At 36.0% G+C, this 15,677-nt stretch overlaps 1 protein-coding gene across 1 annotated transcript in view; it reads left to right on the forward strand.

Moving 5' to 3' along the window:
* Positions 1-15,677, forward strand: part of EFCAB5 (EF-hand calcium binding domain 5) — a gene marked incomplete at its 3' end in the record, with an annotated part of 87,025 nt that overhangs the window by 25,977 nt on the left and 45,371 nt on the right. Inside the window, exons 5-9 of the mRNA XM_084237851.1 lie at positions 2,584-2,739; positions 9,202-9,301; positions 10,701-11,645; positions 13,279-13,356; positions 13,454-13,546. Coding sequence (XP_084093977.1) covers positions 2,584-2,739; positions 9,202-9,301; positions 10,701-11,645; positions 13,279-13,356; positions 13,454-13,546 — 1,372 coding nt within the window. The remainder of the gene's footprint in view (positions 1-2,583; positions 2,740-9,201; positions 9,302-10,700; positions 11,646-13,278; positions 13,357-13,453; positions 13,547-15,677) is intronic.

The raw sequence follows: 15,677 nt of genomic DNA on the forward strand, positions 1-15,677 counted from the left end.
ACTTTCTGCCATCACCTCACAAATAGATTTCTGGGCTCTTAAAAAAATAAATATGGTTTATAAGTTAATACCTAAGTTTCCAAACAGATTCCTTTCTACTGCTCTTTATATCACCCACTTCACCGACTCTCCAGTATGTCTATAATTAAAGTGTGAATCCCAATGGCACTGAACTATAGCATCTAAAAGTAGTTACCAACCTGGTAAATGTGACATTTACCAAATTGTCAGTGTTTTGTTTTTCAAGTCAGAAGGAGAAGAACAGAATTCACTAGACTAGGACACAGCACATAGCAACAACTTAATTAATGGAGTTCAAATGTCTAACTGTTGACAGAGCTATTAAACTGAAGGATATTAGTTTATTATTACATTAATCAATCAGTCATTTCAGGATTTAAGGATATTAATTGATTCATTCCTTGAGAGGATATGAAAACACAAAGGCTATTCTGTGTTTCCGCTTTTTCTATTTTTCTGAGGGACACTGGCAAATTGCTGTAATTTGTTCCATTTAGAATTTAATGTTTAGTTCACTTGGCACCTGGTAGTCTATGTCATGTAGTCTACACTTAACAGAAGAATACTTTCGCTCAGCAAACCCATAGGTAATAGGTACAAAATTTTTTTTTGACGTGTCTTTCATAGGGAATGCGAAGTTCAGTGACTCACCCAAGATTACTTATCCAGTAAATAGGAACTAGGATTTGAACCCAGACAGACTCCAAAATACATGTTCTTAATCATCACACTGTTCTGCTTCCCAAGGTAACAGATGAGAACTTAACTAGGCTCATCATCCATCAAAAGTAATGACAACTAGGTGATTTAGGCAGGAAAAGAAGCTAAATATTTAAAAAAGCTTTTTTTTTTGTTCTGCCTTAAATTTTTGTCTTTCGATCTCTAAACCAGTTGAATAATAATTTATGATCATTAATATGGATTCAAGCCTAATGTATCTCTTACATTATAAATTCTAAATTTGCTTAGATAATATTAATGTGGAAATGAAATATCCACTATATCCCTCTGTAGGGTAAGGAAAAATGTCAGGCTTTTCTGCCCTCCCGCCATCAGGATAGATGATGGATCATTGTGGTCCTGAATGCATGCCTGATGGCGGGCACCTGGAGTAGGGTGTGGGCATAGGTAGATGGGATTCACCTGGGCTAAGACTGGGCTTTTAAGGTCGGCGTCATGGGGACACCAGCAGAAGCCAAGATGCCAAGAATGAACAGAGGAAGCCGAGAGAGAAGCAGAGAACGCCGGAGAGCCCAGATAGAGTGAAGACTTGCTGGGGGCTGGGAGGACTGCCAGCCTCCCGGCCCCCCTGCACCCCTGCCTGCTGTGTACCTGGTAACCCCAATAAAAGACCTGCAAAAAACCACTGAGGACTCTGACTTCTCCTTTACCCGGTCTGCATGGGATCAGAAAACCTGCACTGTGCCCATGTTCCTGCCATTTACACCCTCATTTCAAAAATTATGTGTCAATGAAATATGTCAACAAAATTTTCCACATTAAACAAACTATATTAGTTACTACTCTTTAATTGTAAGAAATATATACCAACCTGAATTAAGTAGTTGAAAATGTACAGAACCCAAGGACAGGAATATGGTCTGGCTTCAGGAAAAGACTATGTAGAGACTCTGCATCCTCATTTCACATGGAAGAATCTGGTGACCCATCAACTCTGAACTTTACATTCACAAGTCTAACTCCTCTCTGGGCATCCCCCATTCCTAACTCTAAATTCCCAATGGAGAGTATCTGATTGGCTTTGTTTAGGTTAAGTATCTTCCCCTGATCCAGTCATTTATAGTTATGGAAGTAGAGTCATTCACTACAAATTGGACACTGCTACCTCAGAAGAAAAACTACATTCAATTTTTAGAACTATTAATTTTCAGGTACCATTTATGAATGCTGCTATTTCATACTGTGAGATAAAAAAATCTGCCCTATACACTGCTGGTACTCTAGAGGGAAATTTCTCCAAAAGTCTCTGGTCTCTCTTACTAGTGTATGGTTTTGGAGGTTATATTGATTACCTCTTTCTGCAGCACAGCCTGTAGAATAGCACTAACAAGAAAATGCTTTATCTATGTGACAAGTGAAGATATGGGAAAAAATTGCAGCCAATAATAGCATGTACTTGACTCTATCCTTGGAAAAATCCAAGTGAAGGGCACAATTTAAAATCAATCAGCGGTTGAGCGCTGGGTTGCGAAACTGCGCGCGGCCTCTGCGGCGCCGGTTCGATCCTCTGCGGCGCCGGTTCGATCCCCGGCTGCTCCCCGGCCACCAGAGGAGGGTCCCACATGGCGCGCAGACCTCTCCTGCCGCCCGCTGCTCCCCTCAGCAGTGTACCTCGGTCCTTCTGCCTGCTCTGCTCCCCGCTCTGGCTCTGGTGAATTCTCTCACCCTCCCGTGCTTCTGACTGTACCCAGTGCATGTATAAACAAAACAAACAAACAAACCAGCAAACAAATAAATAAAGCATGCCTCTATAAAAAAAAAAATAAAAAAATAAAAAAAAAAATAAATAAAATCAATCATTCACCCTCTTTTTCTCTGCAGTATATCTCTTTGCATATTGAAGACTTTAAAAATGAAATGTTTGAGGCACTACTTAAGCACCTTTGCCACTGTGCAGATGAATTCAGGGATGTCATAAAAACTGACATGCAGAGGCAGATGTTTGCTGAGCTCTTCCTATACTGTGACGGTGGGAAGGTAGGGTAAGATCCTTATTCCAATGCTTCTCAAACTATGTTTTAAATGACCAGTTTTTAGACCGTTGTTGTTGATGGGAATGTTTTTAATTTCCAGTCTGTTATGGAAAAATTCTAAAAGATTGCCATGAGTATATACTGTAGATCTTACACCAAGTATTCTTCAAAGAACATTTAGTAATTTGCTAGGGTTAATATTCGTGGGGAAAAAGGGATACATCACAGAAATTACTAGAAAATAGATTACAAAGGAAACGGATTAACATATACAGAATACAACCCAGATAGGACTGAGACTTGAAATGGCTACATTTGGGTAGAAGCTGAGACTGGAGTCACAAATATTCTTAAGCCTCCCTTGACAGTAGAAGAAATTGCTTATTTCTTATTTGAGACTATTAATGTTGCTTTCCTTAGAGACCCTATAATTTATTTGGGGCAGTTAGCTTGCAAGGAGATGTCTATTTTTTTCAAGGCCCAACAGTACAACATTCATTTGTACATTTGGGCTCTTAGACCCCAAGTTGCAGTCAGACCTCTGGGTGTCCAAGAGTCAAAATCTGTACTGAATAACTGAAGTTTTTGAATAACTGAAGTTTTTCAATAGTTTCTAAATAGTTTAGAATATCTGCTAATTCATAACAGTCTAAAACTGGGGACCACATGTGGGAATTGATTTAAAACCTTTAGACTAAGGAGGATGGATATTACTTAGAATTGACTCAAAGTAATCAATATTATTTACTTAGGAGTAATATTTTGAGTATCTATCAATGGTTTTTAATAATTTGTTGGGTAGGTTAATTGAAACATTTATTCAAATATGGCTTACATTCAATGAATTGAGATGCTAGAATCTTCTTGCCATTTAACGGGAAGACATCCAATGCTTACAAGGTTTCTGAAGTTAATTTTCATATGTAGCCTGCCCTTGTGCACCTTTGCCATGTCTCTCAGGTGGACCCAGATGGCACTTTCTTGAGAAATATGTTAATGAGCTACTAAGAAAGAGATACAGTACTTATTGGACCTTTTTATATTTAAAGAACAAGTTTTTACCACATGCGTTTGTGCTGCTCTATGCATTATTTATGCCGTCAACTGCCAGAGTGTGTCCCAGAGCAAAAAAAAGTCTCTGTAGGTTACTAGGCTGGTGAGCAAATTTTTTTCCCCAAAAAACACTTCTTTACCTTGTACTTTAGCACCTAGAAGATCCTACAGTATTTGGAGTGTAAAGGGCAAATTGGAATGCTATAGCAAGTTGCAACAGTAGAATCAAGGTATAGATAGAGATCCTTTGAGTTTTGGAGCAAAGCTATACCCTCTACTAAAGTTAACTATTTTTCCTTTGATAAATAGCTCCAGTGTAAGTAGATTTCAATCTCATTAATAAAGTAAGTTCCATATGAGCAGAGATTTAGATATGAAAAACAAAATTTTAAAGTTTTAGATATATATGCATATGTCTAAACCATACATTTTGTCCTCAGTATAGGCAGTATATTCTAAAGAATATTCCCAATAAGCACAAACCATAGAGGAAATGGTTGATACATTTGATGATTTGAAAATTAAAAACATGAAAATGGCTCAACTCATCAACTTTTAACTCATTAAATTAAAAGATAAATGATAAAGTGGGAAAGGATAACAGAATGATAATTATTTAAAATTCATGAATTAAGAAACAGACAACTGTTTTCAATTTAGAATAGGAAAAAACTTGAAAAAGCCATTCATAGATGAGGAAACCCAAGTACACAATAAATATATGAAAATACTAAAAAATATTAATCTCACTAATAATTAAGCAAATGCAAATTAAAAGAATTGATGCTATTTTTACCATCAGACTGGGGGAAAATTGATAAATTAATTATAACAAGTATTGACATAAATAAGGAGAAATGATGTATTCATTTATACCAATGTAAATTGGTGTAGGTAGAGCAATTTTGTAATAACTTTTAAAGTTGAAATGCTCATACGGACTCCACCCACAACATGGCAAAATAGAGAGGTTGGGATCACTCTCTCCCTATAAAACAAGTATATAAAAAAAATTTGTTCAGATTGTCTGTCCTGTCTTTAGAGTCCCAGGACTTTCCCACAAAGCTGTCAACCTCAGGTTGGTGGTCGCTGAAGGGGGAGAAGCGGGAGAAAAGAAAGAGATGACTGGGGTTGGAGATTAGCTCCTTCTCATCACCTAAGTCACGACTGGGGCAACCTGGGACATTGTGGATTTCCCTGGAGAACGCTGCTGACACGTGAGTGAGCACGTACTGGACCTGGGGCAGTGGGAACTCTGCTGGAGCAGACCTGGGAAACTGGGAACTCCAAAACCTCCCTCCTCTTCCCCTTCACAGAAGAGATCAAAGTGATGCCAGGCTGATCCAGGCCAGACTCCATAAAATGCACAATAACAAAGAAGAGGACTTGTGAGACAACTCATGAATCCTTGGAGAAGTAAATCAACAGCCCATAGACATTGCAGCCAGCCGAAGTGGCAGCAGAGGCAGGGACAGGGCAGTGATAGTCATAGTTGTTGTTGGTGGCTATAGTGACAAGTTGGCAAAAGCCCCGCTGTGGCTGTGCTCCCCCTACCCCACACAGAGCTACCTCTGGCCAATTCCAAATTAGTCTCAGAATGTGAGCCTGGTGGTCCAGACCTAGCTCCTCCCACTGGGAGACTCAAGTTTCGCAGATTAAGACCCTGGGCAGAAAGAAGCACTAGGGAGTCAGGGTGGGAAGTTAAGACAACCTAAGCACAGAATACAGCTTACTGTAGAACCAAAGAAGAGGAGGTAGGGGCAACCAATTTTACTCCTCAAACTGAGATAGAGTATTAAAGCTCCAGATACCTCTCTTGCCCCCACTTCACACCAAATCCTGTGTCCCAAACACATACACACTTTTACACACACATACGCACACACAAATAGCAAATAAGGCTATATATATGTTTAGGAAGCAAGGAACATCTGAACACAAGATGGAAAAGCAAAATGAGAAGGACAGTAGTCCTGGGACTAATATAAAGGATACAGAAATAAACGATCAAACTAAGACTTTAAAGCAACATTATTAAAAATGCTAAATGAGCTTGTGGTAGGTCAGTCAAAGGCAGATATGTAGGTGCAAGATCTTAGAGAGGAAATCCAGGAACAAAGAGAATTCTTTACCAAAGAATATATGAATATGTAAAAATATCACAAAAAGATACTGAATAAAATGTGGACAGATTTAGAAAGTACTTTAAATAGAATTAAACTGGAAAGAAGAATTTCAGATGTAGAAGACTCCAATGAAAATATCACCTGTTTAGAAGAAGAGAGAGAATCAAGACAAAGGGGAAATGAGGAAACTCTATGATAGAAGAGGAAATTTAAGAATAGTTGGGATCCCAGAAGGTAAAGAGAAAGAAATGTGAAAAGAAACCCCATTAAAAAAAAATAATAACTGAGAATTTCCCAAACCTGATGAATGGATTAAATATGGATATCTAGGAAGTAAAGAGAACACTCAGATTTTTAAATGCAAAAAGATCTACACCTAGACACACAATTGTCAAACTATCAAAAATCAAAGATAAAGAAAAAAAATTGCAGGAAGCAAGGCGAAAAGATAACATACAAAGGCTCCCAAATTAGAATTTCCCTGGATTTCAGCCCAGACAATTCTCCAGGCAAAAAGAGAGTGGAAGGAAGTATTCATAATCCTGTCAGCCAAGAACTTCCTATCCTGCAAAATTATCATTCAAATGTGAAGGCAAAATAAAGGTTTTCCTAGACAAACAGAAGCTAACAGAGTTTACCATCACCAGACCTGCCACACAAGAGTTCTTCTACAAGAAAAGAAAAAATGAAACAAATTCCTGAGCAAATGACAATAGCAATACTACACCAGAAGCGTAAGCAAGAATACTGTGAGTTAGCCACAAAACACTAAAGGGAAGGAAGAAATGGACAGAACCTGTATAATTAAAAGTCGGAGCAGACACCAGCTCATAGAGGACTTAAGTCATAGAAATTTAAGTAAAACCCCCATGATAACCACTAACCAAAAATCTGGAATAGAGATTCACAGATGAAGAAACAAAGAAATGGATAGAAATACTAAGGAAAGCCATCCACAAAGAGCAGAAAGAAACAAATGGAAAAACAAACAACAGAATTATAAATTAAACACAAAAACGACAAGTGATAAACATTTCATATCAATAATTACCCTAAAAGTGAATGGTTTGAATTCACCAATAAAAAGTCACAGACTAACCATGTGGGTAATTTTTGACTATCAATACTTTGTTTACAAGATACCCATTTAAAATGGAAAGACTAATGCAAACTAAAATTAATAGGTTGGAATAAAGTCATACATGCTAATAACTCAGTAAAGTAAGGACTACTATTCTCATATCAGATAAATTAGGCTTTCAACTAAAAAAGGTAATCAGGGACAAAGGTGGACATTATAATGATCAAGGGAAAATTAATCAAGGAGATATAATTGTTATTGGTATGCACCTAATATATGATCACCTAGTAACAAAATAACTATTAACAGATGTAAAATAACATATACACAAAAATATTCATTCCAATTAAAAAAAAATATGGTCATAGTCAGAGACCTCAGCATACCACTGACACAAAGGGATGCATCATCCAGACAGAAAATTTACAAAGAAATAAAGGCCTTAAATGAAGTGTAAAAACAAATGGATTTACTGGACATGTATAAAGAAATGGATATACTTTCTTCTCAAGTGTACATGGAACATTCACAAGAGTAGAGCTAGATTATAGAGTAGGACATGAAACATATCTCAGAAAATCAACAAAAATAGAGCATTTTCACAGACCACAATGCTGTAAAGATAGAAAATAAGAGTACTTTCACAGACCACAATACTATAAAACTAGAAATTAACCACAAAAAGAATCCTGGAACAAACCGAAACACGTAGAGACTGAACAGATGCTTCTGAACAACTCCTGGATCATTGAAGAAGTCAAAGAAGAGATCAAGAAGTATCTAGAGACTAATGAAAGTGGAGAGACAAGCTACCAGACCCTGTGGGATGTTTTAAAAGGATAAAATACTCATAGTATACAATCTATTAATTACACTTCTAGTTATTTATCTTAGGGAAATGTTTGCACGTGTACATAACGACATATGTATAAGGATATCCATTGTAGCATTATTTTGATATTAAAATACTGGAAATAATCTAAATGCCCATCAATAGAGGAATTTTTTTAAATTATGGTGTTTTCATATTACATAATACCATATAGCAATTAAAAGACATACAGTGGTCCCTTCCTTATCTGTGGTTTTGGTTTTCACAGATTCAAACTTGGTCCAAAAATACTACATATAATAAAATATTTTAGGAGAAACATCACATTCACATGATTTTATTATAGTATATTGTTATTATTGTTCTAGTTTTATTGTTGGTTACTATTGCTAATCTCTTACTATACTTAATTTATAAATTAAGTCCTAATCATAGGTTTATGTCTATAGGAAGAAACATAGTATTTAGAGGGCTTGGTATTTTTCATGGTTTCAGGCTTCCACAGGGTTTCTTGAACATTTCTCCTGTAGATAAAAGGGGTGAGCTACTACTGTAATATATATTTCTTTAAGTGTATGTATAAGATCATAATGATGAATAAATAAAAGCAATATTAAGAAGGACACATGTCCCTCAATATCAATTATATATTTTTAAAGTTTACATACAAAATGTTAACAATCATACTGGATATTGAGAACACCAGTGTCCATTTTCCATAGTATGCTGTAAATAAAATTTTTCTCCTGATAAAAACAATGCAAAAAAAAAAGACAAGACAAGTAAGGGGTATTTAACTGTTTCAGGTGTCATATACAGGTCAGATCAGAGAACTGGACATGTACATTGCATTTAGCAATTAAGTCAGTAGCAACAAATACTTGTTAAACATCTACTAAGTGCAAGGCATTTTGACATGTCACAATATAGGGAAGTATTGTATTAGTCTAAAGATAAGATATAGTTTTCGTGATTTTTAAAAAGATTTGTTTATTTATGCATACAAGAACTGGGGTACAGGCCAGAGGAGTGGGGGAATGAGAGGATCCACCAGAGACAGAGTGGGGAACAGAACAGGCAGACTGACTGAAATACACTGCTGAGAGGAGCAGTGGGCAAGACTGGAGAGGTCTGCTGCACCATGTGGGTAGTTCTTTGGCGGGGGATCGAACTTGTGCTGCAGTGGCTGTGGATAGCTTTATAGGTTGTGTCTTAACCCCTTGCGCCACCAGGGAGGCCCTAGTTTTCATGATTTTGACTCTGCAGTTTTATTTACCTGATGGTGATGGTGGTGGTGATGATAAAAGCTTCCATAAACCATAGTCTGTCTATATAAAAAAATCTGAACTCTATAACTGTCAACTTTTTTTCTAGCTAGGGTTTTTGGATCGGCAGAGGACATTGGACTTACTAGAAACATTCTATGATCAAAGTCCAAGAATGCTTAGAAATTTACTCCGAAACCCAAGACAATGTAAGTTTCATTCCGAGGAAGTGTGCTCAAGCTGGAGTGATGCCATAGAAAGTCATTCTATCTTCATGGAATCTCTTCACATAACATCCCCCTTAGATCATAATAGGTATATCTAGCTGTCCATTCCCCACGAAATTCACTATTCATCACCACTAGATATACTTTTCACTATTTTGCAATATTACAAATTGTCTAGAGTGAACTCAGAACTCAATTTTAAATTCATTCAAATGAAGATAACTTTAATGACAATTTGTTTAGGAAATTAAGATGGTAATGGTAATTCTAATTTTTAATGCCCAATTTACAATTCTAAGATTTCTCAGAAAAGTGTTTCCTTTCTCTAAGTATTTTTATTTATATACCCTTACTGAACTTATACAATAAAATCTTTTTTATTTTATATATTTTTACATCATTTTTGTACAATGTATGCATTTTCATCTTGGTTGTAGTCCCCATGAAATTCCCACCACCCATTCACCCGTGAACCATTACCATGGTTCCTTGTGCTTTTCCCACCCTTGTTTTGATCCTACTCCCTTCTCCCACTGCATGCAGAATGTCTCTGGTTTATAGTTTCCTGTTGATTTTGATTTTTAATTTATTATTATTACTTTTTTCCCCCGATCCCATATTTGGATCCTCTACATTCCTAGTATAAGTGAAACCATCTGATATTTTTCTTTTCTTTCTGGCTTATTTCACTGAACATGATCAAATTATTTGGGAGGGAGGAAGTCAGTCTTGTGACATGAGTCTCACTTTCTGTAGTCCTGAACACCAATGTTATTTTGTTATTATTTTTTAACAGTATGATTCTGATAAATTTTATCTATCCCTAGAATTCTGAACCAGGTGTCTGAGAGCAGTGGAAGAAAAGAACTGAGGAATGAAAAAGAAAGTGAGGGAAGATAAAGGGGGAGAAAATGAATATTGGAAAAATATAGCCCAGGCAAAGATTGTCATGTATAGAGTCTTGCTTTTATTTTGATACTGCAAATATTGCAAAAAGGAATTCAAGGTGGAAGACCTGTTTCCTCTTCTTCATCCTATGCTTAATGTGGGAGGACCAAAAGTAGAGGAAAAATTTTATTTGCGTGGTCAGTGTAAGCAAGTAGCAATGCTCCAAGTAACCAAAGAAAAATCCTGTTCATTTCCAAAACCATACCTTTTAGGAAGGCATACATTCTAATTTATAGTAGTGAGCATCTTTTATGTTGGGATCTTTTTGCTTTTTATTACATTGGAGTGAACAGTAACTGATATTCGTTTAAAGTAATAGACCTATTTTGGTTAGTACAATCACTGTACTCAATACTTTTTTGCATTAATTTACTAGCTCTGACTCTGACTTTTAAGATCAATTATTTAGATTAATTCTTTGTGTTTGCATTAGGGCCATTCATTGAATTTGAAGAGATAGATTTGCCTGAGCTCTGGGGAGACATGGATAATCAGAAACACATTTATGAAGACTTTGACAAAGCACTCTTAGAGATGAATACATTACTTGCTAAAAATTATGTTAGCAAAACCCAAAGTAAATTGTTAGAAAATCCAGATCAACATGAATATGGGAAATCAACACTACCACAACACCTATCAGAACAGCATAGAGGGATAATTGGAGAACAAGAACCAAACATACTTTCAACTCAAGAACTAAAACAAGGCAGAAAGTCAACTGAAAAACAAGAATGGTACAGAAAATCACTAACAGAACAAGAATCCCACATAGGATCAACTCAAGAGCAAGGATCAAATGGAGAGTCAACTATAGAACAAGGACCACCACAGAGAGAGTCAACTTCAAGACAAGGAATCCAGATTGAATCAACTGCAGATCAAGAACTTTACAAAGAATCAAAAACAGCACAAAGGCAACGTAAAACATCAACAACAGGACAAGGACCACAGAGAGGGTCAATTGCACAAGAAGGAACAAGCAGAAAGTCAGTAACAGAACAAAGACCACAAAGAGGGTCAATTGTAGAACAAGAAGGACGCAGAGACTCAGTAACAAAACAAAGACCACAGAGAGGTTCAGTTTTAGAACAAGAAACAGGCAGAGAGTCAGTATTAGAACAAGAACCACACAGAGAGTCAATTGCAGAACAAATATCAGTTCCAGAAGAACAACAGGCCATAGACTCATCTGCACAATCAGGAGTAGATAGTATCTTAAGAGAAAATAAGAAAAAGGAGGCTACTCCCTTTGAGTACATCGAAATCCCTCCACAGGAAGAGGGAACTCAGGAGCAAACTCATGAAAAGGAACTATTTGTGAATTCTGAACTGCAAGAGGAAGTTCCAGTATCTAGTGGAAAATATTATCTTTCAGGTAGTAAAACAATTACACAACTTCAGCTCCTGTTTTGTAAAGTGGTTTTTAGTCTCTACGTAAAATACTCATTTCAATTAGGATCTTTCCTGGCATATCATGTCATGCAAATCTCAGATACATTTTGCTACTCAGCATGAGACTAGACCTTGAATGATTAATTAAATGCATGCCATAAAGTTTCTATTGTCAATTTACTTAGAACTTTGATCATACAACTTCAGTAGAAGTCCATTTGTAAGAAAGAAATCTGGTAATGTTATATAAAGAAATTTTCATTGGACTTCTGAAAAATCGGTAGAAGCCTTTTTTGTTTTAAATGTGGTGTCAGATATTAAAAACCACTTTATAATTTTACCTTAACTATAAAATAGAGCTTGTTTTTTTCAATATATAAGATATATGTTCTAGAAAAGTCATATTTAAGAAAGCACTCTGCATTTCAAGTATTTACTCTGTGGACTCTCCCTCCCAATTGTTTATGCCAATTTATGCCATTTTTGTTGAAAATTCTAATTTTTTTGGGAGCCAGTTTCAACGCCTTTAAAGTCTGTAAGGCATAAAAGTTTTTTTTTTTTAAGATTTATTTTTATTTATTTATACAAGCACTGGGTACAGTCAGAAGTGCGGGAGGGTGAGAGAATTCACCAGAGCCAGAGCGGGGAGCAGAGCAGGCAGAAGGACCAAAGTACACTGCTGAGGGGAGCAGCGGGCGGCAGGAGAGGTCTGCGTGCCATATGGGGGACCCTCCTCCAGTGCCCGGGGAGTAGCCAGGGATTGAACCGGCGCTGCAGAGGCTGCGGGCAGCTTCGCGCTCAACCGCTGCGCCACCGGGGAGGCCCTAAAGGTTTTTTTTTTTTTTATTCATTCCTCTGTAATTCTAAATTTGTGCTTTGGATTCTACAATGCCATTCACTAATTTGAAATCTTTCAGTCTTTCAGTCTTTTATTTATTACTCCACAAAAGGCTACTATTTTCTGACTCCCCCTACATAGTAGGAATGCAGCTAACAATTATTCATGATGTTACTATTCAATAAGATGCTATTAGTTAGGACTTAAGTTTGGCTATGTCTAACGGTGATCCAAAATGACAGTGTCTAAAAACACACAAACAAAATTTCAATATAAATGTCTAATCAAGGTAAGAGTTTCTTTCTCATATAAAAGTCAAAACTTGTGTGATAGCTCAGTCCCTTGAAATTAGCCGTGACTCAAGTTCCTTCTGTCTTGTGTCTTGTGTCTCCTCCAACCACATGGTCAAAATGGCTTATCACCCTGTCCACATTCTTAAGGCAAGTAATGAGAAAGAAGGGATGGTATCATATCACTTTCCTTCACATCTCATTGGTCAGAATGCAGGCATACAGTGAGCCTTAGGCTATGAGGGAGGCTAGGAAAGATAGCCCTCATTTTGCATGGCTAAATTGGGGTATATCAAATAGCTTTTGTCACATAGGTTCTCTCAATAACTGAAGTTAACTGGTTGATAGCAACATAATATATATGGGAAAGTACCTGGAAGTTTTGGTATACTATATACAAGGCATTTATCTCATTTATTAACCTTGGAATATATGATAGAATAGATAATGTCCAATTTATAGTTTTTTTTTTTTTTTTTACCTTTTAGAAACTGCCAAAAAGGAAGCCCAGGAAGACAAATCCTGTGAACCCAAGTCTCAAAAAATAGAAGGAAAATCATGGCCAGGTGACTCCCCATTTAATCCTGCTTTCACATACCCTAGAACCAAAACTCTGTGAAAATGAAGTTAAATTTACTATGTTATGGGATATGTAATTTACAGGTGAACTTTTGACTTGTGACTGGAGAATGAAGTATGCCGGATGTGAAGATGAGGCTCAGGCAAATTCAATCTATAATAATGCCAGGTTCTCAGGTACATGGCAACTACAAAACTAGGAAAGATATATGGCAATCCACTTGATGAATTTAATTTATTGCAGTACCCCATGATAAAGAATGTGCTTAGTGGTGACAGTGCTGAGATTAACAATTCCCCACCAGGGAGCTAACCTACATATGGTGCAGCCTGTTTCTTATCTCACCCTCTGCTCCCCTCAGCAGTGTATTTAAGTAGATCTGCCTGTTCTGCTTCCCACTCTGTCCCTGGTGAATCCTCTTATCCCCCCCCCATACCTCTGGCATATACCCCAGTTTTTCTATGCAATAAATAATTAAATCTTTAAAAAAACAATGGACTTAGCCAAGACACAGTGGCAAGATGATCCTTGCATTAATTTTTCCATGAGCTGATAGATTTAAACATATACAAGATGAATGTTTTTGATGGTTGTGTACATGTAGTCATGTGCTACAGATGGATACTCTTTTGCTTTAAAACATGCATTAGTACATGCAAATACTACAAGCTTTTCTCCAAAAAAATAATCCATGTATATGTGAAGGGAAACAGATATTAGATATTAGAACTCAGTAAAAATTATTCTAACCTTTCCTATCTATGGTAGTTCCACATCCAAATATGTAAGACAGATGAGAATCTATCTTGTTTTTGAAGACTTATAAAAAATATCTACTCAATGGAGAGAAAGGCATAGCTTTTAGCACTAAGATAAACCATATATTTAGTAACAATTGTTCCAACAATTACTCATATTTTACTACAAAGCTATTTTATCCTTCTATATCTTTTATCAGCAATAGGATAATTAGATCAAGATTTTTTCCCTATCTGTAATATTTTGGTTGTTTAAACGTAGGTCAAATAGCAAACTTTCTCTTGTCAAAATATTTTGGTGAAAAGTATGGTATTGGTAAAGCTTTTATGGCCTGGTAGTTCCATTAACATTCTTTAATACAATGTTTCTTTATCGTTAAAAAAAAAATTGCATGGAGGAGTCCAGAAAAATGGTGACAGAGTGAAGACAACCAGTTTGCCAACTCCAGAGACATACAACATACAAAATACAACATACAAACATACAAAAGTGATGTAAAACAAAGAAGAAATAAAAAAAATACCTTGAAACAAATGATAATGAAGACACAGCCTTCCAGACACAGCAAAAGTAGTATTAAGAGGGAAGTATATAGCAAGATAGGCCCACATCAAAAAACAAGAAAGAACTCAAAGAAGAACTAAAGAAAGAACTTCCATCTTGAGGTATTAGAAAAAGAAGAAAAACAACAACAAAACCCAATAGAAGAAAGCACATATAAAAATTAAAGCAGAAATAAATGAAATAGAAATAAAAATCATAGTTCAAAGATCAATGAACCCAAAAGCTGGATCCTTGAAAAAATAGAGAAATCTTTAGCTTGGCTCACAAAGAAAAAGAGGGGGAAAACTTAAATAAGTAGGATTGTAAATAAAAGAGGAGAAATTACAAACACATACAATAGAAATCAAGAGGATAATTAGAGAGTATTATGAATATTCATACACAAACAAGTTCAGCAACCTAGATGAGATGGACAAATTCTTAGAATTATACAATCACCCAAGCCTGAATAAAGAAGAAATAGAAAACTCAAACAAACCAATTAAAAGTAACAAAAATTGAAACTAATAAAAACCCCCTCCATGGTTTCACGAATGAGTTCTACCAAATGTTCAAAGATGAACTGATGCCTATCTTGTAAAAATTCTTTCAAAAAATTGAGAAAGGAATACTACCAAATACATTTAACAAGGCCAACATCACACTAATACCTAAACCAAGGACAAAAAAAACCCAAAACTACAGACCTATCTCCCTAATAAACATGGATGCTAAAATCTTCAATAAAATCTTAGCAAACTGAATCCAACAATGCATCAAAAGAATTATACACCATGACAAAGTGAATTTATTACAGGGACACAAGGATAGTTTAACATTGGAAATAATTAATGTAATTCATCACATCAACAAAAATAAAAATAAAAAATCATATAATTATTGTACCAATAGATGCCCAAAAAGCATTTGCTAAAGTTCAACATCCATTTATGAAGGCCCTTAAAAAACTTGTGATAACAGGATCATATCATAGCATTATAAAGG

Source organism: Talpa europaea (genome assembly GCF_964194135.1).
Source record: "Talpa europaea genome assembly, chromosome: 7".
Lineage (NCBI taxonomy): Eukaryota > Metazoa > Chordata > Mammalia > Eulipotyphla > Talpidae > Talpa > Talpa europaea.